Genomic DNA, 19,205 nt, shown 5'->3' with positions numbered 1-19,205 from the left:
CATCGACCAGTGCCATGTGTCAGGGTGAAGATGACCAGTTCTGAAGTGAAGTCAAGCCGGCGACATTTGCATTTAAAGGCCCGAAATAAATCCCACTTTCCTGTCAAAGCGCTGCGCAGACGGTTACCGTCAATTCGCCGGTCCCGGACGCGGCGGAAAGTCGCCTGATCGGGCGGCAGTGTCGTTTCCCGGATATCGGAGCCGGTCGGACCATCCGGCAATGAGTTGTGGCGTCTCAACAGCCTCTCCGGCAGGCTCTTCACCAGGCTCTCCGGACGGCACCTCGAGCCCGAGTTACGACCGTTCGTAAGTCGACGGCTGGCGGCGGCCGCCCGATAGCAACTGGTGACAATCCCACTCAGATCCCCGGCCCAATCAAGACGTCCTCTCAACAAGCCGGAGCCGACGCCGCCGTTGGCATGCCGATGGCGTCGAACGCCTGTCGAATCCCGGCTGACTGATCGGCTCACAACCGGGCCCGCTACATCAAAGCTGGATCGACAGACGCACGGCCATGTCGGGTCGGACACTGCCGGCAGAGTCGGCGATTTACGCTCGTGGCCGGCCCGGTGGGCAGGTTCATCAGGCATGCTCGACAGGTCGATACGGGGCCGGCGTCTGTCTAATTTGGCCCGGAGTGGCCCGCCCACCGTCTGGCCACGGGCGATAGTTGCGGCTGCTATCGCACACATACCAATGCAGCGTCAAGGAGGACGGAGCTAGAGCTCTGTCATGAGGAGCAGCGGAACACGAGGCTCAGAAGAGGCCCGAGCGGAAGGAAGGTACGACTGAAAATGTTATTTATTTTCATATGGAGATAAATAACCATCGGAATGATAAAAAAGTAAATAATGCATGACCAGCTCGATCTTACGATGAATTATGGATTGGATGCGTGCCGTGGGTGGCGGTATATTTTAGTGGAAGACGTGGAGACATAGAATGTACAATACTATCCACATTATTTATCAATTATCATTATTGGTCAGACAGCTGTCATTCTTTTCTGCAGAGCATCTCACTCATTGTTACATAAATCAAGGCAGGCTCATTTTTAGCACAATGCATGCGAATATATCGGTTCATGAATCGCGCCATAAAAAGAACATGTAGAAAACATTAAGCGGTCCGTTCAGAAGTACTCATAAATGTATCCGTATAATAAAGACACAATGAATAAATTTTCATCTACGGTTCCATCTGCAAGAACCTGTATCTGAAGCCTGGTACAACACTAATGGCCTTGTTTGAAAGTCGCTGTGATATGTTTTACACAGACGACACCAAAACTATTTGCATGACTGTAAACACTACACAGTCGGGCCGACCAACTAGCTAGACTGAACTTTCCCTGAAGGGTCCCTGGAGAGCCCCTGCAGTATACTGTATTGCCGCAGCACTATGCCACAATGCCACATTGATTCCACCGTCGGGGTCGGTGCCTGTGACAGTGACCCTGGCGTTAGTTGTTGTGTTGCTGTCAGTGTTCCTGTTGTTGCCGGTGCTATCGGTGGTGCTGGTGTTGGTGTCGTTGTTTCGGCCGGTGCCGTGGTGCCTGTGTCTGTGTCGCTGTCTGCGCCGGTAGCATGTCGGCGCCCGTGTTACCGGTACCGGTGCAAAGACCGTTGCAGGGCTGTGCGATGTTGCTACTGTCTGGTGTCGTGTCGCTCTCGGTTCTGGTATCGTTGCCCGTGCTGTGTCGCTCTGAGTGTCCATGTTCGTACCCGTGCCGCCGCCGGTGTCGGTATCCGCCGTTCCCGTGCCGCCGCCGGTGTCGGTGTCCGCCGTTCCCGTGCCGCCGCCGGTGTCGGTGTCCGCCGTTCCCGTGCCGCCGCCGGTGTCGGTGTCCGCCGTTCCCGTGCCGCCGCCGGTGTCGGTGTCCGCCGTTCCCGTGCCGCCGCCGGTGTCGGTGTCCGCCGTTCCCGTGCCGCCGTCCGTTCCCGTATCCCTGGCGAGTGGCGGCCAGCACTGGCGGCTCCATGCCACCGGCTATTACCGCTGTCATTGATTTGCGGACACAGAAAGGCTAGCCCGACGGGCGACAGCACCAGAAGTGGCGGCCGCCGTCGGGGCGGGCCCGCTGACGGATCGGCGCCGCCCGATGACCGAGTGACGCCGCCCGATGACGCCGTGACGTCACGCTGACGGCCCGAGACGCAGCGCACGGGAACGGGTGAGCGCTAGCCGACGCCCCCGGCGCCGCAACAGGTCATGTGTGGAACCTGCTGTCCAGATGCAGATCTGATGAGAATGGTGTGACTTGTACACGTTACAGCGGCCGTCGCATAATTTTCATGTCGAGCCACCAAGACTTTTACTTACCAGGACGCCGTGATGAACGAGGTGATGCGTTTCAGACGGCGGACCATACACTTATACAGGATACGCTGCCGGTGGCAGTACGCGAACTTACCTGAAATAGAAAGAAACACGTCATCAGTAAGGAAGTCACGATAATCGTTACGTCTAATCTCGGGAAAGTCGGGAGCCTACTGAATATGTGTCATCCTGGACAGTCCCCTGCCGACAATATTAACTGTAACTTATGCAGTTAGCATCACAGAGGACATACAAAACAGGCTTAGGAAAAAATGGGCCGAGTCACTGTCGATATAATCATAGAGTCAATGACACACTATGTATGTTACCTGTTCGAGTCCAATCAATACCAACGAAAGCTAACGTTTCTTTCTACACAGGCGTGGAACATTTGCACAGGAAAACATTGTTTTCGTGTACAGTTTAATCTATAACATATTGATCAAAGTTAAGATACATTTTTTTTCATTTTGTAAGGTCTACAAGAAAAATCCTTCCCATTCTTTACTGAAGCTGTATATTCTGCGCATGTATGTGCCGCATTGTTTATTCATTTGCGCCGGGCCGGGTAGCCGCGTGCCCGGCTCCATTACTGCAGTCAGCGAACGAGTGGCTGATGAAGACAAATTTGACAGCGGCCCGCCTGTGGTCAGTCGCCCCCCCCCCCTCACAGAGTGCGGCGGGGGGGGGGGCGACTGCCTCCGTCGCTCGCAGACGGAGGAGGACGGCCGCGCAGCCCAAGTAGCCAGCTCGTCCGACGGACGGTGAGGTCCCCATTACTCGCCTATTATCGTCATCTGATTATCGGATAGGCCGTGATGGGATTAGCTGGCGTCAGAGCGACTAGGCAGGTCCTCCGCCAGGCTTCGCCACGCCTTCGGACAGACAGAGGGGAGGGAGGACAAGGAGAGAGAGAGAGAGAGAGAGAGAGAGAGAGAGAGAGAGAGAGAGAGAGGGGGGAGACGGACAGGGGGCGGAGACGGCACCGCCGACTACAGGCCGGGCGGGGCGGCTGAAAATGGACCGGGGCGGGGCGGCGCCCACTCCCTGCAGTCGCTGTGCCTCCACACTGAACAGTGACAGCACCCGGCAGATATACAGCAGATATACTGCGAGGGACGTGAGGTAGAGAACCGGGCCGACGGTGGGAGTGGGTCTGGCCGGCCACTTTTATTTTAGTGACATAAACAACCAGAAAAAGGAAACTGTGGAGTAAAAAAAAACACACACACAAAATAAGATAGCGTTGGAAATATTCATATAAAACCGCAGTATATGATCCTAATCCCCCCCCCCTGAATTCGCCCTTCACTACGTCTCAGGCGGTCATACAGTCGGTCCCTGGGTAAGCGGCTCCCTGTCCCGCTGCCCTGGACGTGTCGGCCTGACCCTGACCCGCTGGGAGCGCAGGTGCACCGGTCGTACAGAGGCCGAGCCGCTGTCCTCTCGCAGGGGCCGGCTAATCAGCTAATGGTGAACACCGGCTGCCGTGCTGTCCCACCATAGTCAGCAGACAGTAGCCCGAACCAACCCCGCCGGTCGGGAGCGGTGGACCGCCGCCAAACGATCGCCTTCTCCCTTCAGGGCCCCCTGATCGGTGTTTAACGCCGTGTTTAGCATGGGCGGCGCCACCGGGGGGGACGGGGGGGACAGGTCCCCCGCTATCGAAAGTTAGGGGGGTACAGTACCCCCCCTATCGGCGAGGCCCGTTCAATAGTTGATAATAATGCATTGTAGAGTTATCCGTCGCATTTAATGCATCGTTGGTTAATCAAGGCAGGTTCTGAATAAAGATTGCTGTTGGGATGTATCGCAGGGGGTCCTGGCCATCTGCAAAAGGTGTGGAGCTGTGATGCCTGTAGTTATAAGGTGATCGGCAGGGCCTCGGGGATCGTGCCCCCCCCCCTTTTTGGGGCGCCATTACCTCCCCACCCCACTGCCAAACCCCATTGCCGACAAAACCAAGTTCACTGAAATTTCATAGATTTCCGTTACTATATGGATATTTTCCATTCCTAATTAGTCAAATTCAAGCATGGCAGTTCCACCACAGGAACCATTTGAAATCTATGCCATTTAACCCCAGCACTTGTGGGGAGAAGTGTTCGGATAGATCACAGGCAGGACTAAAGAAGCACGCAGTAGCCCAAGACCTTATAATTGGATAGCATCGGCTCCCTCTCGTCAAGGGGTTCGATAGCACTCGTTTTTTTTTCTCTGCAAAACTAAGTTCGGTCGGCGGCCGAACGGCTGGGGGTCTAATCGAGCCTCCCACCCCTCCCCTTCTTACGTCAGCGGCTGTGAAAATGCCATTACCAGCTGTTGAAACATGGCAGTTGCTTTTGCATGAGTGCACGAAAGGGTTTTAGGTACGTGATACGTGAAAGGTTTCACATGAAAATTGAGATACACCAGCTTATCAAATTGTGCTCACTGTGGTGCGCTCGGTTTTACCTTGACTAGTCTGTGAATTCTGGGGTGAAACAGACCAGTCAAGAAACCTGTTCCATAAGGAGAGCCACTTATGCTAAAGAGATGAGGGATGAGGTTTCCAGAGGCCTTCATTACCACCCAAAGGGGGTGCCCCGCCGGCCCCCGCCATTTGCCAATCCCTGCTGTAGTTGTTACGATTGGAGGGTGAATATGAGAACGATGCAGGTCGTGCCAGCTCGATCATGACGAACACAATGGTACAGACATCACAGCTCTACTGCCATTTTTGACGAAGTTAATCAACAAGGACCGGAATCCTACCCTGGGGCATTTCACCTGCAGAGGTCGCCGGACCTGAGAGTTGAGACCCTTTCACTCAATTTTTTTTTTTTCAACGGTACATGCGCTCGTTTTTCCCGCGAAGCTCTTGGCAAGTAAAATCCATCAGAAAGTGTGATCAAATAACGGCTGATGACCTTCCATGACCTAGCATGACCTTTTGAGTGACCACCGATGACATGACCACTGACGGCTAGCCATTAGCTGCACCCTGCCCGTTGCATATGGATCAGGTGGTGATGTCATGATTCTGAAATTATATTGCAGTTTTGGCGCACTTTTCCTCCATGACTATATGATGGTGAAGCCCTGAAGCTGACGAGACGTAAGATCGAAAATTTGAAAGTACGAAACGTAAGAATAGTTGGCACTGCTACTCATAAGTCATACCTAAGCAATTCGCAGCTTGTAGGAAACCAGCTTTGAGTTGGCAAGACTGCAAATTTTGATTTAGAGGCAAGGATGCTTGAAAAGGTGATCGATCTTAGGTGTCCTAGGATAAGTTTGGAAACGGGATTGGCAAGACTGCAAATTTTGATTTAGAGGCAAGGATGCTTGAAAAGGTGATCGATCTTAGGTGTCCTAGGATAAGTTTGGAAACGGGATGCACCATTCGATGTGTTTTGGGCTTTGCCAAGTTTTGGCGGCGTTACGTGCCTCGTTTTTTTTTTTTGCATACACGATCAGTATCTACTTTTGGGATTTTCGATTTTCGGTCCCCGTCCCCCCCCCCCCCTATCGAAAACCCGTGGCGCCGCCCCTGGGTTTAGAGAGTGTTTGTTGCTCTTTGGTGATGAAACGGTTGAGTAGAAATGTAATCAGAAATATTTCGGATATTCAAGATAAAGAATTATACGAAGTCACATCCACTAGAAATGTTTTCATTCCTTGGATTATTGGAACAAAAACATAAAGGGTAGCGAAGCAGCACAGCGAAAAATAAGAGCAATATTGCACCAGATCAAAGGGCGAATAAAATAACAAATACTGGCGGGAAGATAGCATTGGTTTTCGATAGACAAATCGACATTACGGTCTGACAATATGGCTACTCATGTGTAGAGCTCACCGATGTAACAGACTCGAAAATCGGGCACTAGGCGGTGATCTCCTCTCCCCCTGCACCCCACCTTCCTGTTCCGCCGCCTATGATGTTATCCATTATATCCTCTAATTGCGTGAAAGGAAAATCACTGAACCGGGCAAAGGGCAAACGTCAAGATTAAAGGCTGTCGTGACGTGCATGTCACTTGGTTGAAAGGCCACTTTGTACTATGTCTCTCTTCCACAGCGTATGCTTTAACGAAATAGCTTATTTATTCAATGAAATATTTGAGCTTTTGATATAAATCGAAACTGTTACTGTTTCTGATGCTTGACACTGAGTTCCCCTCGCCTCCATATCAAAGTGTTTGCTTATCGACATCACAAAACATGACTTTTAATAGTAACAAAGCTTCTTTTAAAAAAAAGTTGGAAAAATATCACGGGCTTTTGATAATCGCCAACCAATAGGTCGGCTCTCAAATCATTGAGAACGGTTACTAAAGGTGCTGCGTCAAAACAACTCAAGATGGCATTAATGCAAAATTATCACACCTTAGACAGACACCACCAAAAGTGTCAAAATATTTCACCCCACTCTTGAGGGTAACTCCCCGGACCTTGCCTTTCTGAGAAGCTCTGGTAGGTTGGCGGCTACATCAGCTCCAGTGATACATGCATCACATGCTGGTGATTCAGGGCGGACTCTTTTCGCCGTCCCGCCCTCCCGATCCCAGCCTCGCTGCGACCCTATTGATTGCTTGACATACACAGAAGCCATTGTTTTATAAACAAGCCCGGTCCCGATCCAGCATGGCGTTTCCGCTATTTACAAATTGTGAGCGGCTGATTCGAGCCAACTGCGGACAGTCCCGTCGCGTCGCGCGGACACCCAGTCGCGGCGGAAGTCGCCTCTCCTCGGCCGGCGAGGCACCACTCTGTCTGCCTGCGGGTCTGCCTCTTCTGGGCCAAGTTGCCCCATCTGCTCTGTGCTGAGAGCCCACTCCCGACCTCTTCAGGCTCCGTCGGACGGCTGAGAGCCACTCGCCGGCTCTCAGTGTCCAAACTTTCCGAACCACCTCCCACATTCTCTCGAGCGTGATCCCCTGTGATCCGGTCCGTGTTAGGAGCCGTCGGCGCCGACACCTCACAAAGCCGCGTCGGCCGCGACGGGACGACCTCCGGCGCCCGGCAGACCGAGAGGAATGGGGCTGGCCGGTCATGGAGCGCTGGGATAGAGATGTCTGCAGCTGCGGCCTGTCTGTCCGTCTGCCTGTGTAATGTATATGCATGTCTGTTTGTCCGTTCGAATGAGTGTCTGGGCTGTGAGGCTGTCTCCATTTTTCGTTGGTATACCTACCTACATGTCTGTCTTTTCTCATTCGTCTCGACCTCGACTAGTATATCTGTCGTTTTGCCCGCCAAGCATTCCGACCAAATTCCGACGGTCTGCAGCGGTCTATCTTGTTATTCTGCCCGTCTTTACCCGTCCATCGAATTCTTGTATTTCGTCCATCTCACCGATCGCACCACTATCCATCTTCTACTTCTCTCCCGCCGCCTCGTTCCACCTTCGTTCCGTCTCTCCCTTGGTGCGGCCGTGCCTCGGAGGGGAGCATTCATTCTGGCCAGGGTTCATAATGTCCAGGGTACGCTATGCCCAGTGTCAAAATGGCCAGTGCCTTGAATGGGCCAGAGTTCATAATGTCCAGGGATTGCATGGTCCAAATGTGGCCAACTGGCTGCAGATAGGGTATATTCAAAGAGGCCAGGGTTCATAATGTCCAGGGCACGATGTGTCCAGTGTTCAAAATGGCCAGGGTTCATAATGTCCAGGGCACGATGTGTCCAGTATTCGAAATGGCCAGGGTTCATAATGTCCAGGGCACGATGTGTCCAGTGTTCAAAATGGCCAGTGCCTTGAATGGGCCAGAGTTCATAATGTCCAGGGATTACATAGTCACTGAAAGTGACGTCATTATGTAAAAAAACATGGAATCAGCTCAATGCAAAGCAGTGCAGTGCCGAAGGCAATGCCTTAGGAGAGATTACAGGCAATAGTAAATCAAATATTTTTAGGTTAAGTGGTTATGTATCTGGCTTCAGGCCGAAGGCCTGAAGCCTGATGCATAACCACTTAAAGGGACCCTCCCACCTTAACATTAGTTTTGAGTTGAGATAGCCAAGTTTGCGGCCAGGCTCAGAAACCACCATTTATCCTGGTCGCAACCCCCGCAGCTTTATGGTGTTCAAGAAATTTCTTCCCTTTACTTGCAGGGTGGGACCAGCGTGGTCCCTATCTCTTAACCATTACGGGAATCTGATGACGTCATCAGGCTTTCGAACGTCCGTTAAATGTTTGACTAAAACGTTTTGTAGCACGCGGTGGTATATGCTGCTTTGCGCGCAACAAATGCCGCACTTTCAAATAAAGTCGCTAGGAACAGCGGAGATCCCAAAAAGTAAACAAAAGTAAAAGTCTAATATCTTGAAAACCGGTGAATATTTTTCGATGAAATTTGGTAGATATTCGTTTTTGCTCTTTCTGAACCGAGCGACATCACTTTCATGCCAATTCATTAACTTTTATGAAGGTGGGAGGGTCCCTTTAACCTAAAAATATTTGATTTACTATTGCTTGCAATCTATTCATGCGAGAAACTATTTCCTTATCCCTGGTAGGCAAACATCATTACCTTAGGTTAGGTTAGGTTAGGTTTGGTAAGGTTAGGTTAGGTTAGGTAAGGTTAGGTTAGGTTAGGTTAGGTTAGGTTTGGTTGGGTTGGGTTGACTATGTAATCCCTGGACACTATGAACTCTGGCCCATTCAAGGCACTGGCCATTTTGAACACTGGACACATCGTGCCCTGGACATTATGAACCCTGGCCATTTCGAACACTGGACATATCGTGCCCTGGACATTATGATCCCTGGCCATTTTGAACACTGGACACATCGTGCCCTGGACATTATGAACCCTGGCCTCTTTGAATATACCCTATCTGCAGCCAGTTGGCCACTTTTGGACCATGTAATCCCTGGACAATGTGAACACTGGCCAATTCAAGGCACTGGCCAATTCGAGCACTGGACACATTGTGCCCTGGACATTATGAACCCTGGCCTAAATAATACGCACCCGCCTCGGACGAGTTGGTTATGTGGCGCGAGACAACACAGTCTCCCCTCCCGGACCCCCTAACTCCGCCCCCTCCCCCCACCCGCGTCACTACCCCCGGTCTAGTGGCAAACAAACGCTGTGGGACGCGCCGCGGGCAGTCGGCGGCAGAGACTACCCAACTGGCGGTCACCGACGGAAAAGAAAAGAATGCGCCGAACATTCAACTGCGGACCGTATACTGCGACTGTCAAATAAAACAGCATCGGTTGTTGGGGTGGGTCATGTTCTATCATCAGCAGCAGTTGCTCGGTAGGTATTTGTTATGTTCCTTCGTTTGACTAAGCCATCCTAATGTGATAGCGCGCCCGAGATAAATGCGTAGCATAGATCCAAATTGCAAGGTGTTGCAACAAAAATCATAACAGGCGTTCCCGGGAAAACAAAAGATGTTGATAGAGCAACTCCGTCTACTAATGGATTCCTTGTTGTTCAGTTCCGTTTTACTGGCATTGCCAAGCGGCACAAACAATACAGTATCAATATTTCTCTCAAATATAATTTTTTCTTAAAATTGCTAAAGACCTGTGCAGAGTTTGCGGGATATGAACTTTTGCCGTCACGAAATTCGTAACATATTCACCCTATCATATCCGTATCATATACCAGTCGGCATCATATCATATCATAGCATCATATTCATATCAGTACGAGACATTATATTTATAAACTGCCATTTACCTATCTTCGCAAGCGCTAAGCAGTAGCCAGTAACTAGGATAGCTATTGCATAAATTCAACGCAGCTGCCACTCTCGTAAATTTCGGATCTGGGATTTTATGGTTGGATTAGAGCGAATACAATACATAAATGTATTCTTAACCATGTGCTGCTTTGTAATCCTCCAAGCAATAGTAGAAGAATGGGCGAGGAAATTCCAACCCTAAAAACGCCGACCCGCGCGCCCACCTCAGCAAAGGGCGCTGGTATTGACCGGTGCTGTTCCCTAAGACAGTCGCGCACAGAGTGGGCTGAGTGGGGCCCGGCACGCCACGGTCCGGACCACGGATCGAGCGCAAATGGCTCACTGGAACCGCACACATCAGCGCCTATCGATGGCCGAAATCGACAGGTGCCGGGAAGTATCGGCATGATAAGGGGGAAATAAAAAGGCGGGGTGTGAATGTTCTAATGAATTGAGCGCTTGCACGTGTGTAGTTTTGTTGGTGTGTGAAATTGGTACACTTAATTCAGCAGTTATTAAAAGTAAGATTCAAAATTATCCGCGGCGATTTGTATCAACAGAAACCAGCGAATTTCTTAAAACGTAGTTTAAATGCCGCTGAAAAATGTTTTATCATGAAATGTACAGAGAAAAAAAAGATCGGGAAAAAAGCACAAGAACAACCAATACCAACTCCAAAGCCAGGATACCAAAACACAATATCTGCAGGAGCCATTAGTGTAAAGACTGGTGAAGATTTATCTTCTTTGGTCAGCGGTTCCTCAGACATTTGGGAGGCTCTGTAGCCTGTATCACCAGAAAACAGTGGGATATTTTTCAGCCGAGTTGAATAAACAGGCGGCTCGGTGCCGTCCAGCTCTGCGAAATCGATAAAAACAACAGCACTCCACTGTTGAGGCATGCGCCGCAGAATAAAAATAGCGCGCAAGGAGCCCTCAAAAGATTCGCTGGACAGACATAGCGAGCAGGCTGACTTTAGCCACGGGCTGACCTGTATCAGGTGGCGAGGGGCTGATCAATATTCGACAGCTGTTGTGTAGGAAGATGTTGGCTGCAAATCTGCAAATCCGATATCCGGCTGGAAATAAATGGATCAGTACTCAGTTTAAATTTGCTTTCTAGCGTAAAAGGATGCTGGTTAATTGAATTTCATTATTGTAAGTAGCTGAATGACATTTATGGCAATAAATGAAACTAATAATTACCGACCAAAAGCTCTTTCTCGATCACATCACGCCATAGGTGGACACATCTGGATTCACAGCATTTTAATGGTCTTGTCGCGTCTTATGTAATGTGTCACAAGTGAGGACAGTTTCACAAGATTGGAGCGCCGCATGTGTTAATCTGAGCCTCAAATAAAAGTCGTGTACAGCCTGATATTGTTAGTGAATCCCCTTTTTCATGGTGAGCTTATCAGTTCACATAAGCAAATATTCAAATGAGTATTATTTTCTAATGAATGTCTGTGTCATAATTTCAAACTGCGAGAGCCTCTTCAAAAACTTGGAATAAAACTCAAATATAAAAAGAGCCGTTTCTTGATATATTTAGCTTTCCGACCACACCACACCAACCAGGTCAATACACTCCTGCGGGCGAGTTGATTTGCACCTCTGAAGGTCGTTGACCGCTGGTCTTCAATTAGCACGCCCGCGGACCGTTCAAGTGGGTGACTAAACGAGCCCCTAAGCGGCGGCGAGGGCCCAGACGAACCAACGAGACCGATGGGACGCATTAGCCCACAAAGACGGCGCGAAAATCGCCAGGCACGGTCCACTTTGAGGTCTCTGCGCCGTTGGCGTTATAACACACGACACGGTTGTCGGATTTTACATATGCTTAAGACGATATGATAGATGGAGTGCTGCTCTGGTCCCAAACGGACTATGAATTTAACACACAAAAAAGCGATCTAGACTAAGCGTCTACGAGTTTGGAAAGGTTGCGAATATACCTTCATACAACTGTCGCAGCACATTGAAGCAATATGAATGCATGTAGGTATGAACGCATTGTAGGCACGATATGGACAATGGAAAATCTTTTGGAACAAACAGAAAAAGCATGCATCCTAAACTTTACCTCGTAACTCACTGACCATGTCAGCTTTCAGTCCGTTTCAACAAACAAGTGGTCTCCAGTGTTCCATTGCATCCCATGGCAGTCAGACGAAATCGCGACCAGACCCAGCTTCTCCGTTTGAATTATGGGTCATAAAACATGGTGCAACCAACACCAAGCATAACAAAACCATGCAGCGTGGTAGAAGTGAAGAGAAGATGCATAAAGAAACACGAGGAGTAGGCTGGACCGAATGCCCCAGGCGTGTTCATATGCAACATGCGTATTTTCTAAAACTAAATGCCATACCATTCATAGCACATCGAGCATAAAATATCAGACAGCTTACATGCATAATATACATATGTATGCCCTCATTATCTCTCAAAACGAACTAATATATCTAATATCACAGTGCATATAAATACCTAATATAACCGGCAAAAAGCATTACACTGGCATATACAGAAAGCATTTGAGTGGCCCAGGAGCCTCTAAGAAGCCATTCATATTGCATATGTTTGTTTCCGTGACCGGTATGGGAGCTGAGACTTGAGTGGGCTAAATATAAGCTGACGACAGATAGATGAGCGGTATTCGACACACGCCGGGTCACCTTTGAGGACAATCGACCGAAATCGACCAGACATACCTACAGCCGAACGTACCTATGCCAGGGCACCACGCCGTACTTATACACCAAAGCATGTTTAACTCATGCTCGTATTAGGGTATGAATTGAATAATGAACATAGAAAGCGTTTTCCAGAATAAGTAGGAGCACATAGGCACACTTTGGGCTATCCGATGTCAATCAAGATATGTGTGGCCGATAAGATATGTGTAGCCGATATACTCACTAATTTGTAAGAACATCAGCGTTTTGTTCTGATCATGATCGAAGATCACAACTGAATTTTCCCTGGTCGAAAAGGACGGTGTGGCATTTTGGCTCAATCCACCGCTGCTGTATGCAATTGCACTAGGCACAATGACTAGACACTGTAGACATGGCTGTAGACACTGTAGGCAAGAACATTGACTGGAGGCCCAAGACGCCAATCGGCACCAACGAGCAGGGTCTGAAAAATTCACTCCGGAACGGCTCTGGCGATCTAGCGAGCAGACAGGACAGGGTATAGGCGGGGCTGAAGACGGAGGCGGGGGCGGGGAGGGGGCGGGAGCGAGTGAGTCAGTGAAGTCACGAGCCCGTGAAGTTGGAAGTTTTAGATGAAAGAAACATGCTAGAATTCGTGGAATCGTGCTGATCTGTCCAGCTTTACGTAAAGACATTCACCCTCCGCAATCACTTTGATCACGCCAGCCAGAATCAATCACATACAAGACTGAAATGTTGTATGTCACTGGCAGAAGTTGGCTAGTTTACCAGTCAGTTTTCATTTTACTTATTTTTAATCGTTTATCATTTTTGTTTGCAAATATATTAAACTTGATAATTGACATTCCTTTAGTACGTCAGTATATGGCCACACGAAATGCATCTGTCGCGAAGATGCCGGGTGCCGGAGTGGCTTGACGTTGGGGTTTGCACAAATCCTTTCACTTTAGTAGTTACAGAACAGGTGATATAGCCGGGTCCAATTTTTCATATAGTCGGAGAGCTCAATGATCATATAGTGGTCTATGCCTATAAAATGACGACAATAATCATCACCCTACACCACAATCCAGTGTACACCACGCAAATGAGTGCGGCTGACATGCACACAGAAATAATCATGCAAAATTGAGTCCCGTGGAAAACAATGCTGCAAACTGTTCCGTACATTCACCCCACGTGCGTTGTGCACCTCTGGTCAATATTGTGCCCTGGCACACAGTGGGTGGCCTTCAAAAGCAATTAACCATACTTAATGATAGTATCAAGTGACATAGAAAGGGAAATGGAAAAGGGAATAGAAGAGTGGGATGGAGGGAAAAACAAGAGCTGGAGTGAGTGAGGAGTGAGAGAGTGAGTAAAAGTAAGAGGAGAGAGAAAGAGAGAGAGGGGAGAGAGAGCGAGAGAGAGAGAGAGAGAGAGAGAGAGAGAGAGAGAGAGAGAGAGAGAGAGAGAGAGAGAGAGAGAGAGAGAGAGAGAGAGAGAGGAGGCTCCCACTGGCCGTCCCGTCCCTTGGATTCCGTCACTGGCCACTGTGGCCGCCGCGGCACTGCCGGGGGCAGTGTCGTGACCTTTACAGCTGACAGGCCCCCAGCCATCAGCCCGGCAATGGCAGTCGGGCCATTGAGGGCTCATCCACTAGGCAGTGCAGCCGACCGATACACGGTCAAAACACACCGCACGCTACCCGATGGTCATACATTACAGAACGGCCGGCGGGGGGCGCCCGGGCCGCGACCCGACCACTGCCAGCGGCCGAGAAAGGCAATCCGCCTTGGAATGTGGGGTTAGTGAGCTTTGCATGAGCGGTCCGATAGAAAATGCAGCGGAGAATTGAAAGATACATGCCGTACTGCGCCATGACCGTTACTCATCAACATTCTATTGCCAACTGCTCAATCTTTCTCTGGTTTATTTTGGTCAGTCTTACCTGCCATGTCAATAACTGATGGACATTTGGAGCTCTAATTTGTATGTATTGGCTCCCCCTACTCTAGCTGAAATGTGAAGCGCCGCATATTTCTTTCTTTCATGGTATTCCCAGCTCGGGGTTTGCAGGGTCAAAGTTATACTGATGACCCACCCATCACCCTCCCACCGTTCCACCTGACTCCGCCACTGCGGCGGTACCCCAGCCTCCCCTCCCACCTGTCCTGGCGCCGCCGCTGCCGCCGGCCCCGGCTCGGCCCGACTGCCCCGCGGCCACGGCAGCGCGCTTCCTCAGACCGGGTCTAATCAATGGCCGGTGCGGGCGACGAGAAAGCCAGTTCATAATTAATGAGCAAACGCCGGCTCGGCCATGCCGTCATCATGCAATCAGGTCGGGCGGCGCGGCCCAGAACCGCCGGCCATCGGACAGGTTTGTCAGGCGCTGGACGGCAGAAGACGGGGGGACGGACACGGGTCACCCGTCAGACAGATGGGACAGACAGTGGACGGGCACCTGACAGGGGGCGGTCACAGTGGACAGAAGCCGGTGGTGGTTAGTGGTAGTGGGCGAGACAGCGGCTCGGGAAACGGTGGGCTGTGGTGGGAGGTGTGCGTGTCTACCGAGTGTGATATTCACGTTTGTTGATCCTCTACAGCGCTTTCCCCACTATTGACAATGGGTCGAGAGAAATCAATGCTGAATGTAGTCGCAATGAATCAATGAAAGAAGACGATTGACAAGAAATAATACTGCCACGATTTCAGTTCTATCGCCACTTCCCTCCAGGAACTGCTCCTTGAACATGACTTTACAGTTACACAAATCGTAGAAATATGCGTAGAAAAAGTTTCTACGAGCATTCTTCGGTGCCACTTCCTTCCATTTTCCCCAGTTGGCATGGAAATTGAATCGGAGATGGAGCGGGAGCGTTTAACCGTCTGACAGCAGTCTATTGTCGCGCCATTGCTGTCGGGACGGACCGGCTAGCACCCCTGGTTGGGCCATAATGCGCTCAGAGCCCGGACCGACCGTCCCCCGGCGCTCGTTGGGCACACTGAGGTAGCGGCCGACAGACTCAACTGTTTGTCGAGTGCGCCGAACGGCGGCGGGTTTATTGTAATTTCAGTGGGGATCGGCGACTGTTAGTGGTTGATAAAGCGTTAATGGTTGCGTTGCGACAATATCGTTTGCCTCCAGTTTCAATAATTGACAAAAAGGTAGACATTCTGTCCGCGCCATCTTGAATAGCTTTGTGAGCCCGAGGATTTCCGATAACTGTCGGTGAAAACTAAGACATGCATCGCCTCATGGTCTCAACGTTATCATCCAGCCAACAGAACTAAGAGCAAATCACACGCCACCATCCATCGGCGACTTAAGATGCATTCAGGTGCCCTCTAGTACAAAGAGAATTCATAAGTTCTCTCAGTACTTCCTAGAACCGGTCCCCAGCGGGTAGCCTAGCCCAATAGATTAACCGAGGTCCAAACTTCTCGATGACTCCAAACCCATGGAGGGCAATAGTTAATCCGACCAGTTGAGTCTAACAATAGTTATTCTGATCGGGCGGTCTGGAAGTCAGCCACCGTTCGCCGGCACTCGGTCAGACTTCTCCGGGGGTGAGTTTCCGCTGGCTGCCGGCTCCGTATCGCGCTGAAGCTCGACCTGAGCGGCCCAGTCGGGTCCCACCCGGCCCTCCGCTCGCCTGGACGTGACAGCGGTAACAATGCAGGACGCTGCAGAGCCGTCCGTCCCAGCCGCATCTGGTTTACATGATACACAGCGGCCAAAACATGTGTCGATATACATGAGCTGGACTTGACCGCGTCGTAGTAGCCCTTAAAAAAAAAAGAGAACACCAACGTGATTGATGTCAGAGCAGCGCCGGGGCCAGAGCGACTCCGCAATGCGACTCAGAAAAGGAGGTGTCCGTAAGATTTTGTAAAAAAAATGTAAACTAGTTATTATAGCGTTACTTGCTCTAGTCAATGAAGCGATTGAAATTTCATTTACCTACCATTCATTGCTTCATTTATAAAGTATAATTCATCAGGAAGCTAGTTATTACAATTATTTTGCAAGAACAGGACAAGATTAACTCTACTTTATATGGAGAAAACATGTGCTACGATCGGAGATAGATTTACATTTGGCATGCAAATTTCATCATGTCAAGCCGAATGACAACGCGGTTCTCATCTCCGCGATCTTGTTTCCATTTTTTAGTCCGACGATCCTCGGGTTTTTATTCCGCAACGTGGGTAATCTGAGAACAATTTGGAAATCTCGTGGATTTAATGAGGATGATCAGGAGACTGAAACAATCGACCCAATCGCTCTATATTTGCAACATTTCCGTAACTGACGTTCTAGATGTAGCGTGTCAAGCTAAATGAAACAAGAGCACGTCGCACTTCCTTTACCAACCCAGCATCCACATCCAAGATCAATTCACCAACAGGACTCACCAGTCTCCGGTGAATAACATCAAACAAACAGACCGCCATGGCTGCAGCGGTGAAGATACTAAGCTCGCTTCCCTTGTCCGCTATGAAGACCGCTGGCTCGCGCTCCAGCAGCGGACCGGGCCGGCGCGCGCCTATATCACCATAAAGCCGGCAGTGGGGGCGCGGCAATGGTGGCGCGCCAGTGACGCGTTCCGGCTCTAATGGGGCCCGATGGGACGCCAGCGAGCGCCGCCGCCACCTCCTGCACCGGTGTAAACAATTCGCCGCCGCCGCCGGCCCGCCGCAGGAGGTGGTGACGGTTGGCGGTGGTTGGTGGTGGCGGTGACGGTGGTGATGGTGGCTGGTGGTGGCGACGGTGTGCAGTTCTTGGTGAATAGTGGCCTAGCGGTGGTGATGGTGGATGGTGGCGATGTTAATAGCAATGGTGGTTGGTGGTTGATGGTTGTTGGCATTGGCGATTGGCGGTGGCATAGATAACATGACTCATGTTATCTATGGTGGTGGTTGTGTGGTGTTGGTTAGTGACAGTAGCGGTGATGACGGTGGTAGTGGGGGAACTTGGAACATCTGGGTCCTACTGGACGGTAGTTGACGGTGGTCAACAGAATATCTATGACGTCCGCTGAAAAATGCACTATGTTATTGTGAAAGGGATACGTGACTGTGTAATCCGTGGGGTAGCGAGATAGGAGAGTATCCATAGAGAGGATCCGACAACAGTTATACTTTAGCACAAGGTCTGACCATACTCTCTCCTTAGGGAGAGCGTGCCTGCATGCATCAGCTTTATGGGAACGTGCTATTCCATGAGGATTTCTGCCATTTTCCTACGAAATATATGTGCTGGAAATCGCTGAGTGTGCTGGTTTGGTACATGTCCGTTATTTCCTTCCAGGGCGTAAGTTGACGAGCTTCAATGCGACCAAGCTTGCTCTAACTGGAACCCAAGTCGATCAGAATGTGTCCGACCATCGGTCTTGGGGCCTTGGGGTCAACGCACATCTTGGATGTGCGTTGTGCGTATGTGGGACGGTTGGTCGGCCGACTTTCCTCCTTTATTCCCGTTGTTTTTCTTTTGTTAGGAGGGTCGGCCGGTGGGTTGGTCTGCCGGTCGGTCTGTTGTGAGGCCTGTTTCTGCCTGTCGGTCGGTCGGTCGGTACCTGTCAGTTGGTGGGTCGGCCGTGGGTCGGCTAGGTGGTTTGTCCGTCGGTAGGTCTTTTCATCGTCTGGTCTGTCTGTCGGCGCCCGGCGGGTCTATTGGTGGGTTGGTCTGTGTCTGTCCCCCCGCCGGTGCCCGGCAGGTCGGTATCTCTGCCTGTCCGTTGGTCGGCCAGTCTGTCGGTGGCTCGGTAATCCTGCTAAGAGTGATAGTGGCCGGGAGCCATTCAGATTGCCCCTGGGCCTGATGTGGCTAACAGCGACAGAGACTAATTGGTTCCCGGACAAAGAACAGGGGCCCATGTTTTGCGGCTGCGGCACTGCTTCCGTGACTGGGGCCAGAGTTTTTGTCTTCAGCCAGCTTCCACAAATTGGATAATATATAAAAGTTAGTGACGTTTTCCAAACAGAGAAAGTTATCTATACCAAGATAAGGCCAACTGTTATCAAACTAAAAACACTGGTGCAAACTACATACTGTATAATGCCATATACATAACCATTTGAGATCGTCGCTAGGAGAAACGCTGTCTGTCCGTCTGTCTGTCTATCTGTCTGTCTGTCTGTCTGTCTGTCTGTCTGTCTGTCTGTCTGAAGTCATACTAATCACCCTCACATTTAACACGTAAGAAAGGAAATGACCGGGCAACATGCCTTTCCACATTTTCAGTCAGTAAGCCCTATTAATGCCGCCACACACTAGCGATAAGACAATTTGGAACCACAGGCCGTCTCTTTGAACCTTGTCCCTGACCTGAGGCAGAAGCATTCCTTGAGCAGCCTGAGGTAAGCCACCCCGTTCAGTGTTGACCCAGGGGAGAGCCAATGGATGAAGACTTGTCCGTCGACCGTAATCCGTAATGCGTTTTAGTGGTGTCGACATACTCTGCTTTTCCGTGAAGGAAAATTGGCGTTGTGAATTTTTATTTTTTTGGGACAAAACCCTAATCAATTTGCAACAATACGC

General features: G+C 50.3%; 1 protein-coding gene across 2 annotated transcripts in view; it reads right to left on the bottom strand.

Moving 5' to 3' along the window:
* Window positions 1–887: 887 nt before the first annotated feature.
* LOC122390517 (sodium channel protein 60E-like) overlaps window positions 888–19,205 on the bottom strand; it is a 57,623-nt gene continuing 39,305 nt past the window's right edge. The window contains exon 2 of one of the 2 annotated variants that reach the window (XM_043383554.1): window positions 888–2,413. In XM_043383554.1, the coding sequence (XP_043239489.1) occupies window positions 2,354–2,413 (60 nt within the window). In that variant the 3' untranslated portion in view covers window positions 888–2,353. The remainder of the gene's footprint in view (window positions 2,414–19,205) is intronic. The other variant, XR_006258168.1, reaches the window with a different exon arrangement.

The sequence above is a fragment of the Amphibalanus amphitrite genome, unplaced genomic scaffold, assembly GCF_019059575.1.
Source record: "Amphibalanus amphitrite isolate SeventyFive unplaced genomic scaffold, NRLGWU_Aamphi_draft 000398F_arrow, whole genome shotgun sequence".
In the NCBI taxonomy this organism is placed as follows: Eukaryota; Metazoa; Arthropoda; class Thecostraca; order Balanomorpha; family Balanidae; genus Amphibalanus; species Amphibalanus amphitrite.
This window is presented reverse-complemented; position numbering and strand designations above follow the sequence as displayed.